The sequence below is a fragment of the Penicillium canescens genome (genome assembly GCF_028828765.1).
Source record: "Penicillium canescens strain IBT 15451 chromosome Unknown utg000002l_segment0_segment0, whole genome shotgun sequence".
Lineage (NCBI taxonomy): Eukaryota > Fungi > Ascomycota > Eurotiomycetes > Eurotiales > Aspergillaceae > Penicillium > Penicillium canescens.
Window position 1 is genome coordinate 4,155,654 of NW_026703964.1, and position 15,683 is coordinate 4,171,336.

The following is a 15,683-nucleotide window of genomic DNA, read 5'->3' on the forward strand; positions in this document are numbered from 1 at the left end:
AAATTGATAGTAATAAAAGTACAAACAACCCAGCCAAAATCAAACCAAATCAAATAGAAACCCTCCTCCGACCCCTCGTCTCCAATGCCGCAATATCAAGGTTCCAGCCTACATCCCGCAAGCGCACGAGATAATCCCCAAAACGGGACTCTGCGTTGAGACAGGATAGAGTTCGTTCAAGGACGTCTAGGACTGTGAATATATCACTCGAACTTGAAAGGTCCGTTGCATCGGGGGATTCTTTTCTCCCCCGCTTTGATCTTCCTCTTTCTTTACTTCTTCCTCTTTCAATTTTGGTCTGCGTCTCTTTTGATGAATGCATCAAGACCAGTACCCTCGCTGCTAGCAATGCATGTGTCCATGCTTTTAACTGATCAGGGGTTGTACAGCCCTTTTTGAGGAGAATGGATGCGTGCCATTTTCTCTTTGCGGATGAGGGTGATGATGAAGGTGTGAGGAAGAGGAGGTAGGTCTCGTTCGAGAATAGGGCTGTGAGCTGTTGTACTGGGATGGTACTTCTCGTGCTATTGGCAGAAGTGCCGAAGAATGAGGACAAAGAAAGCCCTATTTGGGCTGAGCCTAGATATTCCGTTGATGTCGATGTCGATGTCGATGTCGATGAATGGGTTGTCCATTGTAGCGCTTCACCTCGATGGAAGATGCGCTCGTGACGTGCTATATCTGCAGGTGTGAAGATCGTCAATTGGCTTCCGTTAGTCGGTTTGCTGTTGGGATCTACGGTCGACGTCGAGCTCAGGCTTAGCGCATCTTCCAAACTCGTATCGGAGTCTAGTAGAGCCGAGAATGTAATGTTCGCTCGTTGCCTGTTCAGACTTGTCATCTGAACTGCTCGGACAGCGGCGTAATTCATGCTCAGATGGAGTGCTAGAAGGAGTAATAGCGCTATCCAGGTTGTAGTGAAGCTGGTTATGTGTGAAATGACAACAGATCCGACCTGTTCATTGCGTTAGAGACGAATGCCCAGGAAAATTGAATAGTTTTGAACCAAAGAAAGAAGAGAAGGACTGGAAGAATACTCACCAACATCCCAAACAGCGAAATAACCGTCTCCTGAGACGAATCTTTCTATAAAATCAAATCAAATGTCAGCTCTCCCCAAATTAATCTCAACCGACTACCCCAGAAAACATATACATACAGCATTAAGCTCCGCCAAATTCCCCCATCTCGCAAAATGCGCACTCAAACTAGCCTTCGAACTTCCCCCAGCGACACCACACAATGCACGCAGTACCCCTGCCGTACTGAGGATAGTAACCCGCATCATGCCAGCAGGAACCATCGGCGAGAGACAGTCCATGATCATGGCGATGTCGTTGAAGACATCTGCGGCAAGTCTGTAGGTCTTGCATTCTGGTTCTAGGGCTGTGCCGACGCGGTGGGCGAAGAGGATTGTGGCTATCCGCCCGGATATGTCTTGTAATATGTGAAGTAGGAGAGCTGAAGTTGGGGAGGCATCTGCGTTGCCGACGCCGACTCCTATTTAATGTGTTAGAAATGGGGTCTAGATTGAGGTGCCTGGGATTGACCTTGTAGTACTGCGCGGGAGGAGAGGAGGCCCGCTATTGAGCTGCAGAAGGCTTGGAGGGAGTCCTGGCTTGCGTTGGGTTGGTTAGATTTGATTTGGTAAACAGGATCTGTGTTTAGTGCATATGTTGGCTTACGAAGATTTGATATCTGAGATTTCACGTTAGCATTTGTAGATCATGTAGGGCACACATAAGACGGTATAGCACAGCCTCTCTAAACCATATTGGAATACTCACGGTAAATAGTCGTCGCTGACACTGTGAGGAAACCCGGAAGGAAGAAAAACATCACTCAGCGAGCCGATCAGAGGCTTGGTTGACCATGGCGAGGTAGACGGGGAAGATGCCTGTCCAATGTCAATAAGGGCATTAGGATTTGAATATCACGACTCCATGTTTGGACCAAAGCGAGACATTATTAGACCATGTCATCCATAGCATTATAATGAACAGACACGGGTTTAGTACATATGATTGGGAACTGTTCATCTGGGCAAGTAGACAAGGGTCATGTCTCCCCGGAACCAGGGTAATGTTGGCAACAGATAAGCAGATGAAAGATGCAAGATGCAAGAGCGTATGTCAAACATGCTGCATACAAGTCCTGGGATTCGAACACTGAGAAATATCTTACCACAACATCCACTCGACCGAATGAAGCTCGCTTCGTAGTGTCCCCAGAATAGATGTAGGTTGCGGTAGAATTGCCGGCTTCGTCTGTCTCCTGGAAGACCAGCCTATTCGATTCACTAGACCCCATGTTGATCAAATAGATGGTGAAGGTCAAGATCCGGGGTTTGAGGTAGTCAGGAGGCACGTGCTTGAGACCACGTCAACCCTTGATTGCTGCTATAGTATTGGCGTTATAGGGCAGGGTTATGCTCTGCAGTAATAACCTTAATTGGTATCTTGTCTTGTCTTCGAGAATTATCCATTGCTATTCTAAGTGCTCCCAGAGCCTACTATCAACAATGAATGAGAACCTCCAAAAGGCCAATCCAATCAGATCTATATGTGTAAAAGCACTTCGCTCTTCCGATGGAGAGCGGTTGCACATAAAAGAAGAACACCGAAAAAAATTCAACCACCAGCGCCGGGTACAGAACGAACGAAGAAACAGAGCGGAAAAGAAGCGCTCCGTAGAAAAAGTGTCCTTGCCATGGCAATTAACCAGCAAGAGACAAGGTATAATGTGAAAGAAGTTTTGGTTGAGGAAACGAGTGGCCGATCTGAACATCAGATCCGAGTCCCCAGCCACCGAGGTATCATCATGCCACGGTCGGCCAGGTTCAACGCCACCTTTCAACAGCAGCAGAATGAACCCTGAGTTGAAACGGAATCAATTCTGCTCCGCGTCGCTCATCACACAACTTCCAAAAGAAGTGTCATGCCCCATCGCTCATATTTTAATTTGATATTTGCCAGGGGGCGCCTAGGCGAACAGGCTCGCGCCGCCAGTCTCGATGGCCTCCATCTCAGCCTGAGTCCAGGGAGACGACCGAAACGCGACGGGAGCTCAGTGCGGTCGAAGAATTCGCCGTTCTGGGGCTTGACGGGGCCAAGCGACGCGCCCGAGTGGCCGCCAATGGTGCTGTTGAAGGAAGCGCGGCCGAGAGGACCGTGCTGCTGAGCCTTCGCGCGGTAGGCAGCAAAGGAGTTGGGGAGAGTTCCAGTGGGAGAGGCGGGGTGAGCGCGAGGAGCGTGGTCAACCGACTCTGGAGACAGAATGTTAGCTCGGGTTTCGGGGAGGGGACTCGAGTTGGGATTCACGTACGAGGGATGGAACGCTTTCCGACAAAACGAATGAGAGGGGTGCGGGCAGCAGAGCAGAGAGCGGAAGTGACACGCATTGTGAAGGTTGGTTATTGAGGTGGTGTAGGTGGGAGGGTTGAGATCAATTTAACGTGAGTGTGCGAAATTGAACGGGTCCGGTAGTATCCGAACCGACCCGGAGGCGTGAGAGAGAGTGAGTGAGGTGGTAAATTGGATTAACAAGTGATAGTGGACGAGTATGCGATTGAAGAGAAGGATATAGCTAGGAGACAGAAGATGTAAAGAAAAGACTTGAGGAAGGACGAAGAAGATAAGTGCCAGCGGGAGGGTTACCGCTTTGGGACCGGGTCGGAGCCGATGAACTGCTTCAACGGCTACGCGGTGTACTCTCAACCATGCAATACTTGCAACTGACCACTGACCACTAATCACTGCTGTTGTACATCTGTCAGACTTTTGTTCGGAATTTGACCCGGTTTCCTCTATTGGTAGACGGCGCCGGAAACTGGGATCCCCCAAACTCATCCCCCGCAGTGTGAAGCCATTTGCGATTCCCCGACTCTCAGATCCTTTCCCAGTCTGCTCTCCCGGTGAGCTCCCCGTTTTCTGGCTTGGATCTTCTTTTCTTCTTGTGAAGCTCCCCTCCGCCAATCAATCTTTATGATCTGAACATCTCCGAGTTTACTTCCTTTGTTCCCAGAACCCCCGCAGTCGGCAGAGTTACATTTCCGGGCCCCTTGTGAATATCACCCGGAACTGATATCCCGAGGGTTTCACGAGCCCTTCCCCAAAGGATTTACAGCCCTGAAGCATTACAAATCGCCACATCTAATAGTTCGATAAGGCGCGCCCCCTCAAAAGCTTGGACCCTGACTAAACATCCCGGCTTCACCCGCATATCATAAGATGCACGAGGTATTGCTCTTCGCCTCGGTCCCGGTCCACCAGCATCATGAGCTCCTCCAACAGCTCGCTGGTCTGACAGCCATGCAGCCCCGCCATTGCTTGGAGCGGCGGCTGATCTTCAAAGCCTATCGCAAACCCGGTCTGGTGGCGGGGCGCACGGGTGCCAGTCAGGATATACAGTCGGGGGACCTTCAGCGGCTGAACAAGATGCTGAATGGGAGCATGTACTATACCCAGGTGGTTGGTCCAGTCTCTGAAAAGGACTTTGGTTCTGCAACCGACTCCGATACGCAGATGGATGGCACAGACGAAAACCCAGAGCCACCTCGGTATGACTATGAACGTCAGCCATGGAAATTGGAATTTCGAGATATCCCGGAAGCTGGCACTCGCTCGGCCGTCACGTCGCGTCAGATGTCTAGCTCATCCTTGCCATCGGGAGATATCATGCCGACTATGAGTGCGTGGGGCTATAGGTGAGTGGTGCCACTCGATCTTATGATTGCCGGCGCTAATCAAATTCTAGCTTCGTGACTGAACATGTGGTCGAGGGTGATCTGTTCATTCACAATGACATTACTCTCTTTTTGCAGCGGGTTCTGCATTACCCGGCTGGCCAGGAGCCAAATCAACCTCGACAGCAGATGCCTGCGTTGAAGGACATGACGCCGCTAGAAAAGAGTGGGAGCTACGTTCTACAGGCCTCCATTACTGTGCAGGACGGTAGCAACCAAGAGACGATGAAGACAGCCTCGCAGCATCTTTTCGGGCTACGCGAGCAGTTGAAGTCAGCAGTTCGGCTCGAGCAGGCAGACCGGCTGTCGCTTGATACGAGGGCAAAATAGATGCCCCGTGCTTGCTATGGCTGAAGGAATCAAAGCAGGGAACGGCTTTGGAACTCGCACATAATTTATAGAAAAAGAAAGATACCCATCTAGCGATCAAAACAAATTATACACAATTTATTTCACTTTTCACTGATTTCTATCATTTAATGTTCAAACCATGTGACTTGGCGACTCCGCGTCTCGGCGCGTCCCTGCATCTCCAACTTCAACGCGCACATAATTATTGAGCCGCGGTCCCAATTAGCCTTAGGATCTTTCAAAACGTTCTCTCTCGCTCGCATTGTCAGAATGGTCGAGGGGCCGGCTAAGAGGAGTGCCTCCCCCCAAGCCATTTCACCGCCCCCGCTGCGCCGCAAGGTCGACCCAACTGTCACCAGTAGGTTCTTTGGCCACCATGATTGATATAGCTGCTGATAGGCAATCTATAGAAAAATCAGTTGCAAACTTTTTCACTCCGGCCTCGCAGAAGAAGCCCGAATCGATTACATGGCGCGTTATCGGGACGAGTGTTGTCATCGGAAAGCAGACCTCCGAGAACCAAGTGCCCAGTTCCTCTGGGAAACGCCGTATCGCTGGCTTTGATCTGGTAAGTGTCCAATTTACCCAGAATGATATCAACCAGCATCGAGCGTCCGGGGCCCGTGCTAACAAGCGCTTCAGGATTCAACTTTGATCAAGACAAAATCCGGTAATGTGTTCCCAAAGTCAGCAACAGACTGGCAATGGTGGAACGACAAGGTCCCAGGACGCCTGAAGGAGCTCAACTCCGAAGGGTAAATATACGAGTCCGAGCAAGAGAAAAGGGTTTTGGCTTACAATTCACAGCTACCAAGTCGTAATCTTTTCAAACCAGAAGAAGATCAGCGTCCAGAAAGACATCAAGGGTGGTCGAAGTGAATCGAAGAGTCTTTCCAACTTCAAAGAGAAGATGACTGTCGTTTTGACGCAACTTGATATTCCAGTGAGCGTCTACGCAGCTACTACAGACCCTGAGTACCGGAAGCCTCGTCTCGGGATGTGGCACGAGTTTTTGGATGACTATGACCTTGATGTTGCAGGCGTTGATTTGCCTGGCTCGATCTTCGTAGGAGATGCGGCTGGCCGGCCTGGTGATCATTCGGGTGTGGATCGGTAAGGCATCTCAATCTCACATTTGGCATTGTGCTTGGATACATGCTGATACATGATCTAGTGGATTGGCCACAAACATTGGTATGCCCTTTAAAACGCCAGAGGAGTTCTTCCTGGGTGAAACGACGGAGCCAGCAACAAAGCTTTTTGACCCGATGCTATATGTGAAGTCGGAAGAGGAGCCTGGTATGTTGTCCCTTTCTAACGAAGAAGTCATCCCCAAGGTCAAACAGATGGCTAATTCATAAAAAAGCCAAACCATTTACCCGCAAGCACCCCGTGGAACTAGTCCTCTTCTGTGGGAGCCCCGGTGCTGGGAAATCTACTTTCTACTGGACTCATCTGGAACCTCTTGACTACGAACGAGTGAACCAAGATATGCTCAAAACGGTATGAACATACATCCTTCGCAAAGTTATTCCCTCCAATGAATTGAACGCTAATCAAAAGCAGCGCCCCAAATGCCTCAAGGTCGCTCGCGAGCACCTGGAAGCAAAGAAATCGGTTGTAGTCGGTACGTTTAGCCCTTATCCATACCTCTTCTAACGAAACAACAAACTTACCCGAGAACAGACAACACAAATGCAGACCCCGAAACAAGAGCTCACTGGACCTCCCTAGCAAAAGAACTCAAAGTGCCCATCCGCTGCGTCCAATTCATCTCAACACCAGACCTCTGCAAACACAACAACGCAGTCCGAGCATCTAACAAAGAACTGGTACGTACCCACGTCAATCGACAATATCCCGTGTCTCTAACCGGCACCCAATAACAAATCTCCATACTAACATCTCCACCTCTAGAACCCCGAATCGAGAACCTCTCTTCCAGGAATTGCCTTTGGCGACTTCGCCCGCCGCTTCAAGGCACCCACGCTGGACGAGGGGTTCGACGATATCATCCCTGTCGAGTTTCAGTTCCGCGGTAGTGACGAGGCCAAGGCTCTCTGGGGCCAGTACTGGATTTGAAGGCACCGATGACTATTGACTACATTGGTACTTGATGTTCCGTCTCGTGGGCTTGGGGTTTTGCTTCTTTCTAGGCTCCCTCAATCCCCATGTCTCATCTCATGTCTACAATCGATAATGTGAAACATGGCAGCTGAGCACGTACGTGTACATGTACATGACATACCTTGGCTTGCAAGGTTCTGCGGACTATGTCATATGTCATCTTATACCATGGTAGATCTATTGATAGGTATCATCAGAGTCCAATTGACTCTCAGACCACACAAAGTGGAAAATGCTCATCTCAACTGCATTCATAAAGGGATCTGAATCAATGCATGTTTCGGATTCCTTTGTCGCATGTTGGCGCATATTAGATCTAATCTAATGGGTCTGACCTATGTATGAAAACCGGATATGGACATAACCCGTTTCATTATACTATACTCTTCACATGTCAGCCCAGGCCCTAGGATTAGACATCTAGTCCAGGACCAAGACATTATTCCGATAGTGCATATATACCCATGCATTAATCTAACTGTTATAGATACTATTCTTAGTGGATATAGTAGGCGATACTGTAAGACTAAGCGATTGGCCCTAGGCGAGAAGAGAGAGAGAAGTAAAAAAGTACCTGCATTACAATACCTACTGTTTAGCCCTGAAGGACCGGGTCCCAGGGGTATATCCAAAGCCCTAACCAGAGCCCCTCAGGTACAGATAAGCGTAGACTCGGAAAGTAAATCGCACGCCAAGGCACCTGGAACACATCGATCCGGTCCCGGGCCATCCGCTAACATCACACTAACATCTGTTCCTACAGATATTCACCCAGATGGAGTTAGTCTGGGATCAGATACATTCCCAACGGCATCGCATCACCACCTAGGTGCATTGTGACATTGCAGCCTAGAGACTGCAAGATTAGTAATTGATAATCGATTTGTAATAGTCGGCTCAGCCATCAATAACTGTATTTATGTTATTTGTACCGGTAATAGTTGAAAATGGCGGTAGTGCCCTTCAGACGTGGCTGACCCCACTCTTTTACCGGTCGTGCATGTTCGGTGGAAGTGGACCTTAGGGCTTTCACCGTTGTAGTGACTCATATGTGACAGGTATTTTGTGGGTTGGGATGGATTCAGGTACGCAAGGTTCAGGTCAGGTACGGACTGGTGATCAGGCACTGTTCCTGATGCATGAACTGACTTAGGGATGGTCCACACGCCTGGACCTCGGATGTTGGGGCTATGCATTGTCATCCTCGTGTTCGCTGTGCATGTAATATGCGGGATGTAATTAGTGTAATGTTGAGAGAGACTGACAGGAATAGGCAATTGAGCTAATAGAATAGTATAGTATAGTAAAGTATGTATTGTGCAGAGACTGCCAAACGGAAATCCAATATTAAGCTGCCAATAGGTAAGATGTGTATATGTACAAATATGAAAACATGCGCTTTTTTTCTTTTGCTATTTTGCATTGCGCTCTTTTTTGAGAGGCATTTGAGAAAGGGAAAATAGGAATGGAAGTCTATGCGGTACAATGGATAGGCTTGGTGTATAGGGTATAATTAAGCAAGAAGGAATGGACGGGTCTGAGCCCAGTCAGAATACAGTATCTGTCTTACAGACAAGACAGATACCGTATTCCGAAAACATGACTCGGAAGAGAAGGAAAGGCATGATCGGGGCGAGGAAGTAGTCGCGGACCGGATCGGGAATCGTGAGTCATTATTGAACAAAGCAAAGAAAACACGGTGAAACAGACATTAGTCGTGACAGGTGGCGCATATCGAAACGCCCTGGGGAATATTCTATGGTCATTATCGTTGTGGGTCGCTGGAAGGAAAAGAGGAAAGGAAAGAAAGAAAAGAAAGATGACAGGGAAAGAGTGCGGTCTAAGGTCGGGAGACCAGATCCTGGAAGAAGCGGAAGAAATTCCTCTTCTTTCCAGTTCGACACGGGCCGGCGGTTTCTGTAGCTGGCGCGACGGTCATTGGACCGACGATGTCCTCGTCTCCCATCTCGGGGAACTTGTCGTTGTCGTGAAGACGGGGGATGCGGACATTTTCGCATGGGTGGATGTTAGACTGGGTCAAGGTGAGGGCGACACCGTCTAGAGTTTCGAGCTGGTTGAGCATGGCCTCGTGCTGGGTGCGCCAATTGCGGTTGATGGATTCCCATTTCTCAACGGTGAGCCTGTAGATAGTAGAGGTAACACCGTAATGCTCGCCTGTGCGGACGAGGTGCTTGGCGAAATTACACCGCGCAATATCCCAATCGACGCGCAACTGCTGAAAGTTGCTAATGTCACAAAGCACGGGCACATACGGCTCGGGCTGGATGGTGAAATTTGCGTGGCCGAGCTTGTGGGCCCACTCATCGTTGGGGTCGGAAAGGACGAGGGGTGCTTCGCCCGAGACAGTGCGCAAGGTGCTAGTTCGGGGCCGGTTGAACGAGGCCACAGATGGCTTGGAGGAAAGCGGGGGCGAGGGAAGAATTCCCATGAAGCGGGGGTCGGAAGTCACATTCCAGTGGTGAGGCTCGCTAACATCGGCAACCGAGGGTGACTGCAGGGGCGACTGGACACGGGAAACCACGTTTGATGAGTCGTCACCCAACAATGGGGGCAGAAGCGGGGTGGTGGCTTGCTGCTTGTCATTGTCATCCTGGCTTAAGCTGTTCGCTCGGGTAATATCGATTGGGCGTGCGCCGGAGTCGCTGACGCGCTCCTCGAAGATGGTGCGAGCGGGAGAAGGGGGAATTGAGTCGACGCGGCTCAAAGGACCGACCACAGGGCTGGCTAGAGCGGAGGAAGCTGAGCCCGCGCGAGACCGTAGATCGTCTGGGAACGCATCGACTTCGGTGCCCGAAGAGTGGGATCGCTTCCACCGAGTCGACATGGTTGAGATGCGCGAACCAATGCGCGAGACTCCCTTCATCGATGCGTCATCTGAGCGGCGCTTTTTCGGGGATGGGGCAGTTTCCATTCCAGTATCGCTGAGGTCGTAACTATCCGAGTGATCCATGGGAAAGTATGACTCGTCAGTCATGCCACAATCAACTTGTTCTAGATAACTGTTAGCGCATATCTTCTCTCCTCCGGTGCGATGCATACGGAAATATTGATCTTCCAATGAGTCACGAAATTCCTCCTCTTTGACTCCGGTCAAATGACTTCTGGGGCTGTCCATGGAGTTCTTGAGATCTGACGAGACGAGCGAAGAGACGGAACTCGAGACACGGTTGTGTCCTGTCGCAGAGAACAAAGAAATGGCTGGTGATGCCGGCGCGGAGGTATTAATAGTCAACGGAGACATGGGCTGGCGCGACGTTGAATCGTCGAGAGAGTTTCGTGCCGCGTCGATTATTTGAGACACTTTGTGCATTATGAACGGGTGCCAGTGGCTGTGTAAATGGGGATGGATCACAGCTCAGCATTGGCGAAGAGCGTAGATAAAAAGAAAGACACTCCCAGAGTCATTCCCCTCTGTTGGGCGGGAAAGGTATGTGGCGGTGTGATGAAAATCCGGGAAAGCGGGAACTGCACGACAGGGCCAGTTAGCAGAGATCTTGATAGAACCTATCCAAAATACAAAAAGAAGAAAAAAGCAAGCGACGTGGACCAAACAAGTTGGGGTGACCAGCTGGCTGGGCAGAAACGAACGTTTCGTTGGGGGGGGGGGGGGTGGGGGATACTAACGATCAGCAAACGGACCAACAATGCAGGGAAATCGTAGTGGCCTTAAGGAGGGTGTTAAGGTAAGAAAAGAAGTTGTATACACAGAGAAGAGAAGACAAAAGACGTTGGTGGTGAAAACTGACTAAGTGCCGATCGTCGGTTCGAATTCCTAAAGGAAAATACCGCGGAACGGCGGAACCGAAAGAGTCTAGAAGCCTTCCTCTTCGATGCTTCGATGACATTCTTTCATCTATAGGTATTCTTCTACATATTCTCTCTCTCTCTATATATATATAGATACTCTCTCTATTGTCTATTCCTATTTGATTCTATTCGATTCCTCTTCCTATTTATGTATACTTTCTGTCAAACGGCTACACAGCCGTCTAAAGTCTAACTGTGCGATCGGCGGCATCTAGACTGAGGTGGATGCCGGGAACTACTTTTATGATGCCATACCGACCCAGCAACCTAAACCTCATTCGCCTTAGGGTAGACAGGTCCGGTGAATTCTTATCATGTTGTAATGGGTCACTTTCTTTCTATTTTTTGGTTCCCCCTCGACCGTTTTCTTTCTCCTGCACTCACCCGTGATTAAAGGAGCTCAACGGGGTCCCTGTAAGAACTTTGTCCGAGTATGACGAGCAGGTACAGTTGGAAATACTACCCGTGTACGCTCCGAACGGGGGGCAAAAATATAGGCGAACCTATGATAACGGAAGCCGTACATAGAGTCACAGTGTGGTTCCGGGATGAGATAATGGGAGGGGAAGGCGAAGACGAGGGGAAGGCAAGACGTCAGATCCACATGGCAGAATTGCCCTCTCGGAAATTGGGGAAACATTGCCTTGTTACATGGTGATTGGCGACTCTTCCGTAGCCAAGAGGAGGGGAAACCACGGTCTTAGGGACCCATGTCCGGGTGTGCCTCTTGAGGTGTTGTGAGTCGGGTATACAGTGACATTCTCGACAGGTCACTTTGTCTTCAGCTGACTATTTCTGAGTGGATATATCACACGTCTCTTTTTTGACTTATAATAAATGGGGTTTCCCCTGGCGATCTCCGATCGTGTCTTCTACTAGAAACATCCCTGCAGGTCACTTGTCCAAAAATGGTGGCGCTTTCGCTTAAACGAGACTAGCCTTTTCTAAACTCGGATGGACAGCCAATCAACATCTTTCGACGAAATGAACGGAAAAAAAAACCTAATCGTGGATGAGGTAAGCAGGCCAGAATCGGGGTCTATTATTGGATTCCATATAGCATATATATTAATCTATAGATTAGAACTGCCACTGCTGCAGCCAGTTTTGCATCAGCGTGGCTGAGATTGGTTCCAAGGACCGCATGCTACAACTGGCGTCCCTTGCCCGCCGGACATCCAATGGCACAGACATGCCCCCTCCTCTTGAAGCCCGTGGTAGAAACTCAATAGCTTGAGCGCGGGTTTGGAAGCGAGGTCCGCGCTGCTGGGATTGGGAATGCTTTCGAGGTCGGCAACCCACGCGGCAAAATCAACTGGCTCGACCGGATATTGCGCCTGGATGGCGGGGACCAGCGACGACCATGGCGCTGCCTCCGGGTTGGTGAGGTGAAACACGGCCCAGGGCTGCTCGGACGACCGATGACGTGTGTTGACAATCTCCACCATAATCGCGGATAGGGTATCCTATTTCAAGAGTGATCAGCATGAATTCTTCTCTGTCAGGGACTTCCGGCTCCTTCGGCTTGTTGGGGGTTTAGATAGATCTTACCACCGGTACCCAATCAACTGGCATTGATCCTAAGCGGTTTGGGATTTTACCCATCGCTTTTGACGTCGCGATGATTGTTGGCAGCCATTCATGCGGATTCCATTGTCCGCTTCGGGTGGTTGGTCCTGCGATCTGTCCAACGCGATACACCGTTGTCGGGACACCTGATCGGCGTGCTGCTTCGAGACAGATGCGCTCCGCGACGTGTTTGGACTCGCCGTAGCCCTGAGGGAGAACGACGTTGCTTTCCATGGGCTCTTCGGGGATCGACGGTCCCATCTCGGGTGTCCAGTTACCCACCGTACTTACAGAAGAGACGAAGTGAAGGTGGGCATTGTGGCGGCTGCTTAGGCTGAAGTCGACGAAGCGTCGCACACCTTGGATGTGAGTGTCTTCGAAGGAATCAACGGTGTAGTTAAAGTCGACTTTCCACGCGTTGTGGATGATGGTGTCGACTGAGTCGAGGAGTTCTTGGTATTTGACCTCGTCTAGGCCAAAGCGTTCTGCTCCGAATGATACTTGCAGGAACTCGACCTTGTTCCAGTTGTCCAAGGGTAGGCCCTTTTCTTTGAAGCCCTTCCGCTGTCGTGATTCAGCATCTGAGCGATTGAGACAGTAGACCTTGGAAATAGACTCGCTGCTCAATAGACAATGAAGTAGATAGTTTCCCAATGAGCCAGTGGAGCCAGTCAAAATCACAGTGGTAAGCGATTGCAATTCATTGTGACGGACTTTCTGGACTGGGAGGTCGGACGTATACTTTGCCACCAAGTTATGAATCTTCTCTTCACGCGGGATTCCAGCCTGGGATTTGCCTTCCAGCATGGCCACCACAACTGTAGACAATTGATCAATTGTTGGGTTGGCATAGATGGTCTGAGCAGTGATGACTGCTTTCACTTCTGGGCGCAAGTCGATAGCCTTCTGCAGCATTCTAGAGACCTGGATGGTCATCAAAGAATCAAGGCCAGCACCGAAAAAGTTCTGAGTACTGAATATCTCCTTCTCCAAGACACACGCAATGGTCTGCTGAATATACTTCGTGACATTTTCTGTGTCTAAATTTTCCGGAAGATCTTGGACGAACTCATCGTCCAAGCTCTGAGCATAAATCGCATCAATATCCTCCTCAAAGTCCCGAAGAACAGCCCGACGCTGCACAGTACCCTTCGGCGTCTTCTTGAAGGGTTTCGTCTTGGAAGCAATCCCGATCCTGTTCTTCATGACCCGCCCATGGGCAGCAATGTTTTGATTAGCCACATGCACAGTCGGCCAGATCTGCTCGATAAAGAGCTTGTTGTCCATGTCCGGCACATCATGGTTCAGCTCAATGAGCAACCCAGCCTGGAATCGGGATTGACCGACCACCACCGCAGTTCCAACTAACGGATGACCCTCAATGATAGTCTCCATTCCGACGGGGTTGAACTTCTCTCCGTTGCTCAACACAATCACATCATCCTTTCGCCCGTGGAACTTCCAGAGACGCGGGTTTGTCGGGTGTCCGGTGTACAGATCGTTGGTATGATAGGCACTGATGTCGGGGTAGGTATGGAAGATGCCCTTGAAGTCACGAGCATCCGGCTGTCGAGGAATGACCATCTCGAACATTCCTTCGCCGATATCTTGCATGTTGACACCGTATGCTTCGTTCCATTCAAAGTAGCCCCAATCAGCTGGGTCCTCTGGTACCATCGATGCGATCCAGCCAATCTCGCTGGTCCCGATCACGGACACCACTCTAGTGCACTGGCGGAGCCGGTCTCCGACGTCTGGTGCAAGTGGTGCACCTCCAAAAAGAACGAATTTGAGTGTTTTCAGACAGGCTTGTGCGTTGTCAGAATAGCTCATGTCCTCTAAAACCGAAGGTGGACACATTGCTGCTGTTGGACGGCCGACTTGCATGAGCTCTACCATATGCTTGACGGAGAGTGGCTTCTCTGGGCCGATCAGGACAGGAACATCAAACCAGACGGCGAAAACCAAGGCCATAAGTCCCATTAGGTGGAATAGGGGTGTCGTGCTTAGCATTAGGTCCTCTTGGTCCAAATGGAAGAATGGAGCCGGTAGGCGGCCTTTTGGCCATTGAAGCTTAGAGAGCGAATCGATGGTCATAAAGAAGCCATTGGTGAGGTACACTGGCTTGGGCATGCCTGTGGAAGTTAGCGGTGCACGGCGCAATTTCATACTTTCATAGACCTACCTGTTGTTCCTGAGCTGTGAATGATGCACGTTGTATCATTTTCAGCATCGACATATGACTTGTTATATGGGTAATGGGGCAGTCCACGCTCATCATTGAGAACGACCTTGAGAGCGGGAACCTGGAAAATCTCCAAGGCTGTCGAAGAGAGTCCCTGGATCTCAAGAGTTCTTGCTTGTCGCCCCTCGCTGAAGAAGAGCTTGGTGCAGCTCGTCACTTTCAGTAGATGGAGATGAGCTTCGTCCGAGTTCCTAGTCGAAGGCAAGAAAGCCTATGAAAATAGGTTAACAAGTCTCCATATCAACATCTTGGCGACCTAGTTCTTACCAGGTATCCCGTCTTCTGACAGGCAAGCATGAAGATGAAATAGCGCACATCATTGCTCCCCATGTATGCCAATGTCTCGGGATATTGTGCTGGTCCAATAGTCTCTTCAATCCACCAACACATACCGTTCACAGCCTGTGCCAGGTCCTTCATCGAAAGGCTACGGAAGCCGTGGCTAACTTCCGCGCCTTTGGGGATGACTGCGAACACATTGCTAGGATTGTGCTTTGCATGGTCATCCACCGTTGTCGCTAGAAGTCTCTTTTGCTGGGTCATGGTTTATAAGTTGAATAAAAAGTTGAATAAGCCGGATAAATAATGCAGCGGAACATAGGATGGTGTTCTGATGGACTATCCACGGTGGGAATATCCATTTATATAGTTCTGAGAAGAACGACTTGGTCCAATATTCAGGCCAAACTATCTACTTAGAAATATCCCCCTTGAACAGCCGATTTGCCGCTCATCATGGTTGTCTCCAGTATGTGTGTTGCGTACGCAGATCACTTCTCAAAAATAGGCCCACAGCACCCGTTATCCACCGGCCTGAGC

General features: G+C 49.9%; 6 protein-coding genes across 6 annotated transcripts; 2 read left to right on the forward strand and 4 right to left on the reverse strand.

The window, feature by feature from the left end:
- Positions 1 to 49: 49 nt before the first annotated feature.
- N7446_002785 (RUS1 family protein) lies at positions 50 to 2,310 on the reverse strand (the record flags this gene model as incomplete). The annotated part of the gene is made up of 7 exons (XM_058511534.1): positions 50 to 955; positions 1,042 to 1,086; positions 1,160 to 1,500; positions 1,551 to 1,614; positions 1,686 to 1,698; positions 1,788 to 1,897; positions 2,185 to 2,310. 7 exons carry the CDS (start codon positions 2,308 to 2,310, stop codon positions 50 to 52), a joined length of 1,605 nt encoding a protein of 534 aa, XP_058377070.1.
- Positions 2,311 to 2,912: 602 nt separating this feature from the next.
- On the reverse strand, positions 2,913 to 3,400 carry N7446_002786 (alpha-ketoglutarate dehydrogenase subunit KGD4; the record flags this gene model as incomplete). Its single annotated transcript, XM_058511535.1, has 2 exons — positions 2,913 to 3,265; positions 3,325 to 3,400. 2 exons carry the CDS (start codon positions 3,398 to 3,400, stop codon positions 2,913 to 2,915), a joined length of 429 nt encoding a protein of 142 aa, XP_058377071.1.
- Positions 3,401 to 4,229: 829 nt separating this feature from the next.
- Positions 4,230 to 5,074, forward strand: N7446_002787 (mediator of RNA polymerase II transcription subunit 18; the record flags this gene model as incomplete). Its single annotated transcript, XM_058511536.1, has 2 exons — positions 4,230 to 4,705; positions 4,756 to 5,074. 2 exons carry the CDS (start codon positions 4,230 to 4,232, stop codon positions 5,072 to 5,074), a joined length of 795 nt encoding a protein of 264 aa, XP_058377072.1.
- Positions 5,075 to 5,365: 291 nt separating this feature from the next.
- On the forward strand, positions 5,366 to 7,177 carry N7446_002788 (putative DNA 3'-phosphatase Tpp1; the record flags this gene model as incomplete). Its single annotated transcript, XM_058511537.1, has 9 exons — positions 5,366 to 5,453; positions 5,506 to 5,663; positions 5,738 to 5,850; positions 5,903 to 6,208; positions 6,270 to 6,394; positions 6,462 to 6,598; positions 6,662 to 6,722; positions 6,782 to 6,927; positions 7,013 to 7,177. 9 exons carry the CDS (start codon positions 5,366 to 5,368, stop codon positions 7,175 to 7,177), a joined length of 1,299 nt encoding a protein of 432 aa, XP_058377073.1.
- A 1,868-nt stretch (positions 7,178 to 9,045) lies between these two features.
- On the reverse strand, positions 9,046 to 10,973 carry N7446_002789 (uncharacterized protein). Its single transcript, XM_058511538.1, has 3 exons — positions 10,868 to 10,973; positions 10,283 to 10,708; positions 9,046 to 10,234 (listed from the first exon to the last, which is right to left on the reverse strand). The coding sequence occupies exons 2-3, from the start codon at positions 10,551 to 10,553 to the stop codon at positions 9,063 to 9,065; spliced, it is 1,443 nt and encodes a 480-aa protein (XP_058377074.1). The 5' UTR covers positions 10,554 to 10,708; positions 10,868 to 10,973; the 3' UTR covers positions 9,046 to 9,062.
- A 1,189-nt stretch (positions 10,974 to 12,162) lies between these two features.
- Positions 12,163 to 15,407, reverse strand: N7446_002790 (putative NRPS-like enzyme; the record flags this gene model as incomplete). The annotated part of the gene is made up of 4 exons (XM_058511539.1): positions 12,163 to 12,516; positions 12,602 to 14,754; positions 14,805 to 15,075; positions 15,132 to 15,407. The coding sequence occupies 4 exons, from the start codon at positions 15,405 to 15,407 to the stop codon at positions 12,163 to 12,165; spliced, it is 3,054 nt and encodes a 1,017-aa protein (XP_058377075.1).
- Between the last annotated feature and the right edge of the window lie 276 nt (positions 15,408 to 15,683).

Bases quoted from the DNA above. Each gene is read 5' to 3' on its own strand.
- N7446_002789 (XM_058511538.1), bottom strand. From the start codon at position 10,553: ATGCACAAAGTGTCTCAAATAATCGACGCGGCACGAAACTCTCTCGAC. The intron at 10,235-10,282 runs GTATGCATCGCA...ACAGTTATCTAG, and splicing joins ATTGGAAGATCAATATTTCC to AACAAGTTGATTGTGGCATG.